Consider the following 13,557-nt stretch of genomic DNA (forward strand, 5'->3'; position numbering starts at 1 on the left):
TGACTGGCATCTGCAGATCAGGTACAGAAACTGCACCCTGGGTGCCCGTGTGTCATCTCAAGGACCTCGAAGGCCCCTCCCAGGTGGTCTGGACATGTCCTCCCAGCTGGCTGGAGCTAATTTTCTGAAATGCTGTTTCCTCTCAATTTGTCCATCAGCCTCTTAGGAATCCTAGAAAGGCAAACCTACAAACTTAGAACTGCCAGGAGCCTTCCGTGTCCTCGGTTGCCAGCCTGTGATTTTTGAGGACTATCCTGCAGTCAAGGTAACTATTCTTCTGCCTCCTTCACTTAATTAACTATTGGAACCAGCCACCCTGCCATGCCCTCCTAGGCATTTCTACAAGCCACAGTTTACATCAGATTTAGTGATAAGGACGTCAGGACACCAGTTCTAATTAAAGTACTTTCACGCCCCCAAAGAACTAACCACTTATGAGCGATTTTGCTTCTTAGACTGAGGATTGTAATTTAGCATCCTCCAAGTTTTGGCCTTTTAAAAAATAACCAGATTGACATTTTGCAGGCTAATGCTGGAGCTCAGAGACTCTCCTTTTCATATTAAGCTAAAGAGCATTCAAAAAGCCATAGACATTTTTTTTTTCTGTAGCATATGCCTATGCTGTACGTTGTGAATTCTACAAGTAAATTTTAACAGAAAGAAATTCTCTTAAAACGTTTTCTGTGTTGATAAAGAACATCTGAAAAAGTACTGAAATACTTTTAACAAATATGGAGGGGTGGTGGTGAAGATCTTATATTCCGGATCCTCCGCCCAGGCTTGCGCAGCCATTCTGGATGTCAAGTTTCAAGGTCTAAACAGAAACAGATGGTCAGAGATAAGTTGCTTTCCAGGAGATCCACAGGCACGTACTTCAGTTACTCATTTCTATCTACTAACTAGGATAGCCTTCCTGGATTCTGTCGTACTACATTGATTCACACTTATTTTAGAACTCCTTAGCCATGGCTAACTGTTCACTTGTAAAATGAACAAGCCAATCAAGAAAAGAAAGAAAACAATGTGTTCTCCAGTGCAAGATGTCAAACAGTTTGCTTGCCCTATGGACCATCTCCACTCTTCTCTCTAGGCTACAGACCTGTCATTGTGGAGTGAAAGGATCATTAGAAAATGTTCTGCTGTATCTCTCTCAGCAGGGACAGGGTTTCTGTATTGGGCGGAATTCCTTCTAAGAAAAACTGTGTGGAGGAAAACAGTTCTCAAACAAGAGTCATTTCCTCTCTCTTTGACCAAAATCATACTTTTTTTCACAAATTTTTCCAAAACAGACATAGTAATTCAAATGTGCAATCACCCTTCACCTACAGCCAATATTTTATTTAGTAAGAAAAAAAAAAAAAAAAAAACTTTAGTCAAGCAATCATCAGAACCACATGCCTTTTCTCTTATTATTCCTTAATGTACTTGGAGAACCTGTAGGTATGTACACTCTGGCCAACAAGAGTCTGAGAGAGAAACATTGTTGTTGTTATTTGTAATATATGTCAAGACCCTGGCACTCTTGAATTTTAGCTTGCTTCTGTGGTCAAGTTTAATAGCCTTGGACAAAATATGCTTGGCAGAATTCTACATTAGAAATTTCAGCATACTGGTGAAAAGAACCATCCTGTTCTTTTGGTAAGTTCAGAGGGCCTCCCTAATCCAAAGTAGATAAAAAGCACAAAAGAATCCCAGCATTTGAAAAATAAAAGGGGAGGTGCTCCATTAAAGGAACCTACCACTTTGGCACTTTGATTGGAATCTGCAACTCCTTTGGGGTCTTTATTTGTAGATTTCTGTAATCAATAAATTACGTTGTGTCAGGAACTGCACCAGATATGAGCACACAGGCACACACACATATGAGCATATACACACACATACAGAACACTTCCTCTTGCTCCATGAAAAATCTAAGACAGTTTGTAAATTGCTATAGAATGGAGAGGGAGTGGATAGTACTAGTTAGATAAAGTCTTATTGGAACCATTAGTCCTTGTAAAAACTTGCAGCTTTCTCCTAGAATATGTTAGGTAAGAGATTTTCCCCCATGTGCGTGGATAGGCAGAATTAATATTGTCAAAGTGGCCACACTACTAAAAGTGCTACACAGATTAATGCATTTCCTACTAAAATTCCAGTGACGTTCTTCACAGAAATAGAAAAAGCAATCTTGAAATTAATTTGGAAAAATAAGAGGCCCAGAATATCTACTTTTCTCTTCAGTGAGAAAAGTAAAGCAAGAGGCATCATAATACCAGATCTTAAATTATTCTACAGAGCTACGGTAACCAAAATGAAATGGTATTGGTATAAAAACAGCCATGTAGACCAGTGGAACAGAATAGAAGACACAGAGATAAAGCCTCATAAATACAGTTATCTCACACTAGACAAAGACACCATAAACACACATTAGAGAAAATATAGCCTCTTCAACAAATGGTGCTGGGAAAACTAGAAATCCATATGTAGCAGAATGAAATTGAACCCCTATCTCTCACCCTGCATAAAACTCAAAGTGGATCAAGATGTTGGCCTTAGATAGAAACCTCGTGCCTACTGGAAGAAAATTTAGGCCCAACTTTCCATCATGTTGGCTTAGGAACCAACTATTCAGGAAGTAAAATCAAGAATCAATAAATGGGATGGAATCAAACTAAAAATCTTCATAGTAAAACAAAACAAAACAAAACAAAAACAATTAAAAACTTGAACAGAAAGCCTACAGAACAGGAGAAAATATTTGCCACCTGCACTTTGGGCAGAGCATTAATCTCCAGGATATATAAAAAACTCAAGAAACTTAACACCAGAAACCAAATATCTCAGTCAATAAATGGGCAAAAGAACTGAATAGACACTTCAAAGAAGAAAAATATGATTGGCCAACAAACAAATAAAAAATGTTCAACATTCTAGCAATTAAAGAAATACAAATTAAAACTACACTGAGATTTCATCTCACTCCAGTCAGAATGACAATTATCAAGAATACAAGTAATGTTACATGTTGGCGAGGATATGGGAAAAGGTACACTCATACATTGCTGGTGGGACTGCAGATTATGCAAGCACTCTGGAAAGCAGTATGGAGATTCCTGAGAAAACTAGCAATGGAACTACCATTTGAACCAGTTACCCCACTCCTAAGGACTTAAAATATCCAGAGGACTTAAAATCTGCATACTACAGTGATGCAGCCCTATCCATGTTTATAGCAGCTCAATTCACAATAACCAACCTAGGAGCCCTTCCACAGAGGAGAGGATAAATAAAATGTGGTGCACACACACAATGGAATGTTACTCAGCCGTATAGAAGAATTAAATTGTGGCATTTGCTTGCTGAGAAATGGATGAAACTGGAGACTATCATGCTAAGTGAAAAAAGCCAATCCTCCCCCAAACAAAGGCCAAATGTTCTCTCTGATATGCAGATGCTCACAATAAGGGGCAGGGAGGGAAGAATAAGAGCTCATTGGATTAGACAAAAGGGAATGAGGGGAAAAGGTGAGGGTATGGGAATGGGGAATAGAGTAGAATGAATCGGACATCACTTTCCCATGATCACATAGGAATACACGACAGGTGTCTTCCACATCTTGTACAACCACAGCAATGGGAAGTTATACTCCATGTACGTAAGGTATTACCAACATACATGGAGTATAAATGTTACACTGTCATGCATAACTAGAAAGAACAAATAAAAATAAAGGAGATCCTCAAACTTTTTTTTTTTTAAGTTAGAGCCTTCATTCAGAAACTTTAGCCACTAGAATCCCAGTCAAACCTACTTCAAAGACAGGCCTGCTCTGGCTCCACGGGTATTTGGACATATTCAAGGGTATTTGCCCTTTGGCTCCAGAAATACTGTCTAGCCCCCTCTGAGACCCTTTGGCATGGTCTGAGGATCCTGTGAAACCACAGACTGAAAAATATTCTGATCGCAGTCATCAATCCGTAAAGAAACCTGAAGGAGCATTGCTCATTTTGAAATACAGATTTGAGAATCTTGATGTGTTCAGGCCCAGTTCTGAGAGGTGTTCAGCTAACAACTTTGCATGTACAAGCTAGCAGTTTGGGTGATTCTCTGAGATTTTACAAAGTTTTTTTTTTTTTTTTTTTTTTTTTTTTTTTACCACTTTGGTTAAAGAAGCTTTCTAAAGCCCTCAGGCTGGCCAAGGCCTCATTGAAAACCCTCACTGTGTTTTGTCCCAGGACTAGGGGGGAGGTGAGCAAGGCTTTCCTCTCAGGAGCAGAATTTAAGGGATAAAAACAAAATCAATAATCACAATAAACAATATGTTAATATGGTCAAAATCAGTTGACAAGAATTCGTGATGATCTGAATGCCAACATGTTAAACAAAGACAGGGCTGCCCAGGGTTCACCAGCTCCTCTCCTGGCCCTCATCCCTATGTGGCTGAGAAGTTTGCCTCTGTACCAGACTGACCTGTTCCACCCTGAATTGGAAAGCCCTGAGACTGGCCTTTTCAAAGATCCAACAGACGATTATCTGGCATCAAAATGATGAATGCAATGGACACAGGCCACCACACCCAACAGAAAGGGCAGGGACATACCAGGGTGATGTAATGGGGACTTGAGAAACTGGATGGGAAGCTCGCCAAGGTTTCTGCAGTTCTCCGCTAGAGAAAAGAGAGACCATTTCCCTGCAATTAGTACTCACGCAAGCAGGACCATTTCCCAAGCCCACGGCCATCCCTGGGATAAATCCCGAGTAAATGTAGGAATACTGAAAGCCAGGGAAACACTATTCTTCCCTGGACGGTTGTCTTGCATCCAAGAGCCCAAGACCTGTCTACAAAGCCAAGACACACATAAGAGTGACTTTCCTTACATGCTGTGTATGGCACCAGGTGGGTCTGCTAGTCTCTGATCTTAGTAGGTCTGCATCCTGAGGCTCCACAGTCAGATACATTCCTTAGCACCTGACGGTCTTTTGGAATCTCCAGAACTTCCTATTTAAAAAGGTGGGTGATGGGCTTGGTGGTGTATGCCTATACAGCAACTTGGGAGGCTGAGGAAGGAGGATCACAGGTTCAAAGCCAGCTTCAGCAACCTAGAGAGACCCTGACTCAAAATTTAAAAAATAAAAATAAGAGTTTGGAATGCAGCTCAATGGGTTAAATGCTCTTGGCTTCAATACCCAGTACCAAAAACATTAAAAAATAAAATAAATGAATAAATACAGTGGGGCTTGACTGAGGCTACCCTCTGCAAAGTGCTTTCTGTTAAGTTCCCAGGAGACACTAAAACAACCAGAAGGTGTGGCCCAGGAGACAAAACCTGGGAGAGGCACTGGATGCCAGAGGGGGAAATCAAGCCTCAGTAATGCAACAAGGAAGTCACACCAAAGATCCCTTCCCCCAAGCACAATTTTGCAGAGGACTGGCCTTTAATGGGGAGCTAAGGTGTCAAACGAGATGAGTTAAATCATCATCATTCAAATAATTTTTTCAAGTACCATAAATGCCCTGAATGTGAGATCTGATGGCCCAAACTCTGTGGTAAAACCTGTCTATCATCAGTGCATCCTTAGTAGTAAATTGAATTTATCTTAATTTTTCAACAAATATTTATCAAGCTTCTCTTCTCAGTGCCTTTCATTTAACCCCAAAACTCTTTTAGGTCTCTGCAGTCTTGAAATGTAACAAATATGCCCCCAGATTCTGCTTTGCTTGAAATCTCAGGCTGGCTTCTATAGCTATGCATCACGGGGTCACCTGTTCAGGTACCCCAGATTATGCTTTGCTTGAATCTCAGGCTGGCTTCAACAGAAGTTCAACAGAAGCATGTCTGCCAAAATGTGGCTTGTGCGCTCACAGGGGTTAAGAGGAGCGTGTTCTTCAATAAAGATACAGGGCTTATAGGTGCGTTGCATCTGGAAAAAGCTTCCAAAGCATCTGGATCTGTGTATACAGAGCAACAGCAACCAGGACCGGACAGCAGTTCTAAAGTACTGGTGTCGTGTTCTCACTGGCTTTCACATCCATCAACAGTTGGTTGATAGTCAGCCCCAAGGTTTGAGGCTTTTCCTCCTTCAAGATGCTTTTCACTGTTTCATCAATGTGATCTTTGGAAGGATGTTGCTTTTTACATCAGTTATTGATGTTTTTAAAAAGGGAATGACCACATAGCTTCTTAATCTGTCCACATGATGCTTTCAGTGAGCCAAACACACTGGAAAACACAGCTGTTATGGGCGTGAAACAAGCCGCTACTTGCAGGAACTTCTGCGGGATTTGACAGCTTCTTTCCCAGGTTTTATGCATTGCTAAGGCTGGTATTTTAACAGATGTTCTGCTTTTGTATAAGTATACACAAACAAAGGCACAAATACTAAGTGTAAAGGTAGATGAATTTGCACAAATGAAACATCTCTGTGACCAGCCCCCACGTAGCTCGAAAATTACAAAATTAAAATCCCCCCCTGCAGATCCTCTCTCCCCTATGGTAACCGCTATGCTGACTTCAAATACCCACAGGTTTGCTTTGCCAGTTTTTGAGCTTGATATCATCTCTCATCTAACAGTTTGCTTTTGGACTTGGATTCTTTAGCTTCAGAATCTGGTTGAGAGATCTATTCAAGAGTTATACATCAGTCAATCAACTACCATCCTTTCCCTGTAGTGGCCCATTGATGCATGTATTGCAATTTTGGATTCCTTTCACTGTTGGTAGACCTTTGGGATGTCTTCTCTTTTTAAACTTTTGCAAACTATGCTGTTGGAAGAATGCTGTAAATGCTCTCTGAGGTATAAATTTCTGTTGGGTAATTTCATGTCAGAAATTACTGGATCTCAGGCTATGTTTAATGATTTTCCTATCATGTTATTCTGTTAATTCATTAATTAGTTTTACAAAAATATGCTGTTGATATTTTGATTGGACTGTTTTCAAACTATAGATCAATATGGGACAACTGACAGCCCAACAACAGTGAGTGCTCTGATCCATGATCATGTATTTCACTCTATTTATTTTGGCACTAAATTATTTTTCTTGTTAATGTTTTATAGCTTTTCTTGCACATCATTTGTTCATTTCAACCTTAATTTTTTTTTGTATTTTTATGCTATTTTGTTATTTCACTTTGTTTTTGGAATTGTTTCTTGCTCATCTATGGAATCACAATAATTTTTTGTACACTAATTGTGGATCTTGAAATCTTACTAAATTCACTGTTATTGAGATTCCACAAAACTTTTCTGTAGAGGACCATGTCTTCGGTTTTACTGCAGATTCAATTTTCTTATTAGATATAAGAATATTTAGATTATCTCTTTCTTCATAAGGTTTGGTAATTTGTATCTTTCAGAACTTTTTAAAATTTCATTACGTCTGTAAATATACTAAAATAATGCTTTTTCATCATCTTTTATAATTATTAATTTAAAACATATAGAATCTCCTGATTCTGATTCCTGATATTGATAATCGGTGCTGGCTTTTCTTTTTTTCTAAACAGTGTGGCTGGAGGTTTATAAAAATTATTAATCTTCCCAAAAACAACTCTTAGGGGGCTGGGGTTGTGGCTCAGTGGCAAAGCGCTTGCCTACCACATGTGAGGCACTGGGTTTGATCCTCAGCACCACATAAAAATAAATAAATAAAATAAAGGTATTGTGCTCATCTACAACTGAAAAAACATTTAAAAAAAACCTCTTGATTTTATTGATTTTCTTTGTTATTTTTCTGTTTTCTATTTCATTGGTGACTTATCTGAAGTCTCTTGTTCTGTTCATTTGACGGGCTTATTTGCTTTCCTATTTCCAGTTTCTTAAAATAAAGGCTTAGGTCATTAATCTGTCATCTTTCTTCTTTTATAACATAAGCCTTTAGAGCTATAAATTTTCTTCTAATGACTAATTTCAGTGTTCCCCACATATTTTGATAAGTGTTTAATATTCATCTAATTTAATATATTTTCTAATTATCTTTTGGTTGATGCATGACCTCTTTAGGATTTGTTATCTAATTTCTAATTAGGAATTTTTTCAATATCTTTTTATAACTGATTTCTAATATTTTATTTGAGGACATCTTTTGCATGACTTTGATTCTTCTAAGTTTATTGAGATTCGTTTTTTGACTTAGAATATAATTTATGTTCATGATTAGAACACAAAATAAACATTATATTTAGTTAGCTTATTCTGCTTGGAAATGGTGGCTTGGTTGCTGTTCTCTGCACATGCAGACAGACAGCCTCACTGTATGGGACCTTGTTACATAGCTTCCTTGCCTGCCTCGCCTCACTTAGCTTAGGGTCAGCTCCGCTTCTCAGTTCATTAACTACTGCAGGTGAAAGTGCCTTACATGCAGGGGGTGGATGTCCGGCAAGACCGACTCAGTCCTCATCTGCTGCTCATCACCAAAGTATCCTTTGTTCTCCACTCCCCGTGTATCTCCAGGTGGGCTGTCAGGAGGGAAATTGAACATTGGCACAGCCATGGGATAAGACTGCTGTAAATATTAAATCATCTAGAAAAAAAAATTTAAATGCTATGCTTGGATTGCCCTGTAAAACAATTAAATCACAATATATTGGGAAGGAATCAACATCAGTAATTTTTCCAAGACCCCTAGATGATTTCAGTGTGCAGCAAAGCTTGGGGACCACTGGGATAAACATACGGACATGAGATAGCTGAGTATCTCACGAGACCACAAGGCTTATATACTCTTGTTGACGGTCCCTTTCTCACAAAAATTGTAGACGTACCTCTGAACTTGCTTCGACTTAATACATTTTTGGTAACGAATAAATAACATGACAATTCCAGCACCAATAATCACCAGGACAAGCACAATGACCATGATGGTGATATCTGCAACGTCAAGAAACACGGGTTTTGATCAGGGCGTGGACCTTAGGGCGAGGAAGTATTAACGTTTAATGGAGCAGTTAGAAACCCAACTTCTTCCTTCCTGAGGGACTTTATCATTCCCCTTCCCCCAGGCACTTTATACAGAATAAGAAGCCAAAACATTACACAAATCGTCATCTGTATTGCCAATGGACACCCAACCTAAGATTCCACCACATTTAAGAGAACCACAATGGTAAGAAGAGTTTTGGTCTTTAGTTATTAACTGACTACAGCAAAGGCTTTGTTGTGTTGGGGTTTTCAGAAGAACTGAGTCAGATTAGCTAGAAGAGGGCTTATTAATTCTAAAGGGTGACTGTAATAAATTCCATTTGGGTTCCCAAGCATACAAAATAAAAAAAAAACATACAAATCCAGTAGAAGATAATAAATATCTAGCAAATATGGAAAATAAGGAAACAGCTTTTTCACTACGCAGCTTTTGGTGTATGTAAGAGATTATGTTCTAGGATGCTCACTGGTGATGTTCAAGGTTTCTTCCCAGTCGGTGAGAATCTGTCCTTCCTCACACTGGCACTCAAGTTCATTGCTATCCACCTGGAAAATCATAATTTTACCAAATGACTGGCATAAGTTATGTTTTGAACCTCATTTTGGTTCAGACTAATTCTGCATCCAACACACTCATGCACACACACTTACTGATCTATGAATTAAACTGAATACTAAAATCAATGTTGCACAAAAGTAAGCAAATATAATACAACTAGCAAACACCTTTGTAGAACATCTTTGCACAAAAGAATTATATCAACATATTCAGACAGGTGAACAGGACAGCATGCCATATCTTTCCAGAAAGCATTCTGCTAGAGTTAGACCCATTGTGGTCAAAGAGCAGATCCTAAACTTAGAAATAATGAGATCATGCTGACATGGGGAAAAAGTGGTAGCAGAGGGTTAAGTCCATTAAAGAGCACCATGTAATGGTAAAAGAGACCCAGGAGTCATACATTCGGAGTTAAATCTAGGCTTTCCGGCTTTCCCTAAAACACATCAGTGTGCCTAGTTCCACTTATAACAAAGGGCACAGGAATACTACTCATCTCCTAAGTTTATTTGAATGTTATTAAACATCTAAGTGGATATACATGTGTATACACATACACACACACCCAACACACCAAGAGGAACAACTGCTAGTCATATGGCAGAGCATGTTCAGCCTGGTTAGAGAATACCAAACTGCCTACCAAGTGGCTGCATGACAGTTCATATGTACGTTTTATATCCACATAAAATATACAATATTGAAAGTATGGGATGGATATTCAAATAAATGTTCATAAGTGATTTGATTACCTGGGTTTAGGAAAACAGTGTTACATAACGTGCTAGAATTAAACAGAGTTGAATTTTAAATAATTTTTGGCTGTTTTTCTCAAAAGCTTTAGGCTAATCCTGACAATGGAGTCATTTAACTATGTGACATTGTGATAGGTCAGATTTTAAACCTCAGGTTTAAACTTCACATGTATATAAGTTACTGGATTTCTAGATTACCCATCTGATAATAATGCATTTACTCATAATACTAGCAATATCTGTATGTAATAATACCTGGTTTGGCTCTTTGGATTAATTATAATCCATTAAAAAATGGATCCCAAATATGTATTTGATTTTTAAAAAAACAGCACACTCACACACAAGCTCAAGAACAAGGCTTATGTAAATAGCTGGCTGATAAGACATTAGCTTAAGAAATAATCCGCTCTTACCGAATTTTCTTCTTCGCATTGAGAGGGGCAGTTGGTTGAATTGTAGGCCTTTTCAGTGTTCACACATTCTCCGTTGCTGCATACCTGGACGTGAAGTAGCAAACACAAATTAGAATGACTTACAATATATGTGATATTGGAACCTCTCATGATCACATGGGAGATTATATATCCCACTATATGTGATTTAGTTGCAATTGGTATGATGGTCTTCTGTTGTGAAATTCCACATGTAGAATCTTTGGTGGATGGAACAATCCTGTATCAATGATTGATGAAAGCATTAGATATGCAAGTATTGTTATATATGAGCTCATTAATTATTAAAATGTTTACATCCTTATTCTTTGAATGTTAACTTGCCAAAAAATACCACAATTATACTTACAATGATTTCTTATTTTTCCATTGAGTTTCTTCTGATTTCTTCTGCAAGGATCTAAACTTTTAAACCATGTTTATTGGTGGAGCATTTTATCAGTCTCAGTTAATCATATGTTGAATAGTTTGAATAAATTGAGATTCTAGATTTCAAAAAATAATTATATGGACTGCATATTTTAACTCATACTAAATATGTTAAGAATAATTAACTAGGATTTTCTCAATTGAACAGACTTTTTTGTTTGTAATTATTTTTTAAATATCCTATTTCCCTATTTTTAACTTTTTAATTTAAATTTATTTCCCAGCTGACTAGAATGCTTTCCTATTTTTCCCCTCAGAACATCAGTGATGTCTGTATGTAGTCTATGTTTTCTTACTCATGAGGGTGCCTCTCCTTCTGCTGGGAATGCAGCCATGCAGCCTCTTGGTTGGCCACTTGGTATTCTCTAGCCAGACTGCACACGCTCTTGCCATATGACCCCACAGTTGCTCTCCTTGGTGTTTACCCTGGAGACGTGAAGGCCTGCACCACACAGAGGTCTGTGCATGGACGGTCTTAGCAGCTTTGTTCCCAAGGGCCCAGATCTGGGGAGAGCCAGGGTGTTCTTGAGTTAGGGGTCAATGAGTAGACTGTGGGACTTCCAAACAGAGGTGTGTTATGTGGGCCTGGCAAGCTAAGGGAAAAGGCAGGACCACGAGAGGACATGGAGGAAACTTGACTGATTATTACTAAGTAGGAGAAGGGGCTACATACTGCATGATACCAGCTGTGTGGCATTATGGAAAGACAAAACGTGGGAACAAGAAAAGAGATCTGGGGTTTCCAGAAGCAGGGAGAGAAGGAGTTGTGAACAGGCAGAGCACAGGGGATTTTTTCAGGACAGCAAAACTACTACTGTATGAGACCATAATGGTTACATGTCATCACTAAGTCATTGAAATCCATAGAATGTACAGCATTTTCACCTTCGTTAGAGTGAACTCTAGTAAGGATACGGGGTGATAATTATGTGTTCATCTGGATTTCTCACTTGTAACAAATGTACCACTCTGGTGGGAGAAGGACAATCTCTGGACCCTTTGCTTATTTCAACTATTAGCATAAAACTTCTGTAAAATGAAACTATGAACATTCAGCTTTTTAAGAACTTCTTTTCAACTTCAACGAATAGCTCTTTCACAGTGGGGGGTGGTGACGGCGGGGGGGGGGGGGGGGGCAGCTATCATCTCTGCCTTCTCAGATGGGCTTCCTCTGTCCAAGCTTTGGAATTCTTCTGTGTCTCCCGCCACTTGCTCTCTTTGCCTGTCTGTGTACCTCCTGACGCAGCCTGGGGACCGAGTGCTTAAAACGCAGGCAGAGCTATCTTAAGTACTTCAAGCCCAACTGAAGATACTGAGATCTGTGCTGTTTTGATTTTGTCCTTCCTGTGGGTCTAATACGGAGACAACTATGAAGACAGTTTCGCCTTAGCTCTTCTGTGCCAGAGAATGGACTAATTAACTTCCTCCTTCTTTTTTTCTCTCTCTCTTCCCTCTTTTCTTTTTGTTTCCTTTTCTATGTTCCTGGTACTGTCCTGTAATGAAGGAAAAGACCCTGGAAACATGTCATGTTTTCCCCATCTTCCTGCACCAAATTAAAATTTGCCAGTAAAAATAAATACAAAGAGAATGCAAAGGTTTTTTTTCTGCATTTGAAGTTCACTGGGCTTAAAGGCTGTATTCCAGTGTTGGGGTGGCGGGGGATGATAGGAAAAGCTCTTTGATGTCACTGTGATGTCTCCATAGATTGGCATTTGTTGGGCAATGAATCTGCCATCATGAGCTGGTGAAGAACTGTCAAGAGCAGGACTGATGACTTGTCCTCATCTTCTCATGAAGGGACAGGACTCTGGTGGCATGGACACAGTGCACTTGCAGGATTGAGCGTCCCTGTCTCAGTCCCTGCTGCCCTTGGTAAAAGGGATGCCAGATATTGGCTTCACACCTCAGCGGATTTTGCAAATCTGAAGTGAACTGAAAATTGGCATTTTCTTTGACTTGATGCTTCTTATGCACTTTATCTCATTGAATTTCTTAACTTTTCTGGTTTGGGGGTTTGATACACCTACCTTAATTTTCACCATTTTGATATTTATTGACTTGCTTTAGCAGGAAACAGGACAGCTAAAACACGTGGACTGGGTCAGTCACCATTAAATCATTACATTTTTGTGCTCTCTCTTTCTTTCCATCCTGAATTTTTGCTGTCCAATTTTTATTTCTCCTTTACCTTTTGCAAATGCCACTGTAGCATTTGTGGGCAATGGTGTCAAGAGGGACAGGAAGCAGGCCCTGGAGAGAAACTATTTAATTTAAAATAGTTGATTTTTTTTTAAAAAAAGTATTCTGTGCTTTCCACATATTCTGGATGAGCTGGCTATTGTGTACAGCACAGATTCTAGCATTTTCACCGTGGTATGATAAACTCTTTCCAATTTGGTCTCATTTTATTTGTTCAGCTGTTTCTTTGGCCATTGTACCTGAAGCTCA

At 39.0% G+C, this 13,557-nt stretch overlaps 1 protein-coding gene across 1 annotated transcript in view; it reads right to left on the reverse strand.

Moving 5' to 3' along the window:
- Window positions 1-544: 544 nt before the first annotated feature.
- The window catches only part of Adam7 (ADAM metallopeptidase domain 7), a 43,720-nt gene continuing 30,707 nt past the window's right edge, over window positions 545-13,557 (reverse strand). The window contains exons 17-22 of the mRNA XM_076852286.1: window positions 10,642-10,725; window positions 9,379-9,457; window positions 8,755-8,860; window positions 8,349-8,448; window positions 1,740-1,796; window positions 545-814 (exon numbers count right to left, since the gene is read on the reverse strand). Of these exons, the coding sequence (XP_076708401.1) occupies window positions 755-814; window positions 1,740-1,796; window positions 8,349-8,448; window positions 8,755-8,860; window positions 9,379-9,457; window positions 10,642-10,725 (486 nt within the window). The 3' untranslated portion in view covers window positions 545-754. The remainder of the gene's footprint in view (window positions 815-1,739; window positions 1,797-8,348; window positions 8,449-8,754; window positions 8,861-9,378; window positions 9,458-10,641; window positions 10,726-13,557) is intronic.

This window comes from Callospermophilus lateralis, chromosome 4, assembly GCF_048772815.1.
Source record: "Callospermophilus lateralis isolate mCalLat2 chromosome 4, mCalLat2.hap1, whole genome shotgun sequence".
Lineage (NCBI taxonomy): Eukaryota > Metazoa > Chordata > Mammalia > Rodentia > Sciuridae > Callospermophilus > Callospermophilus lateralis.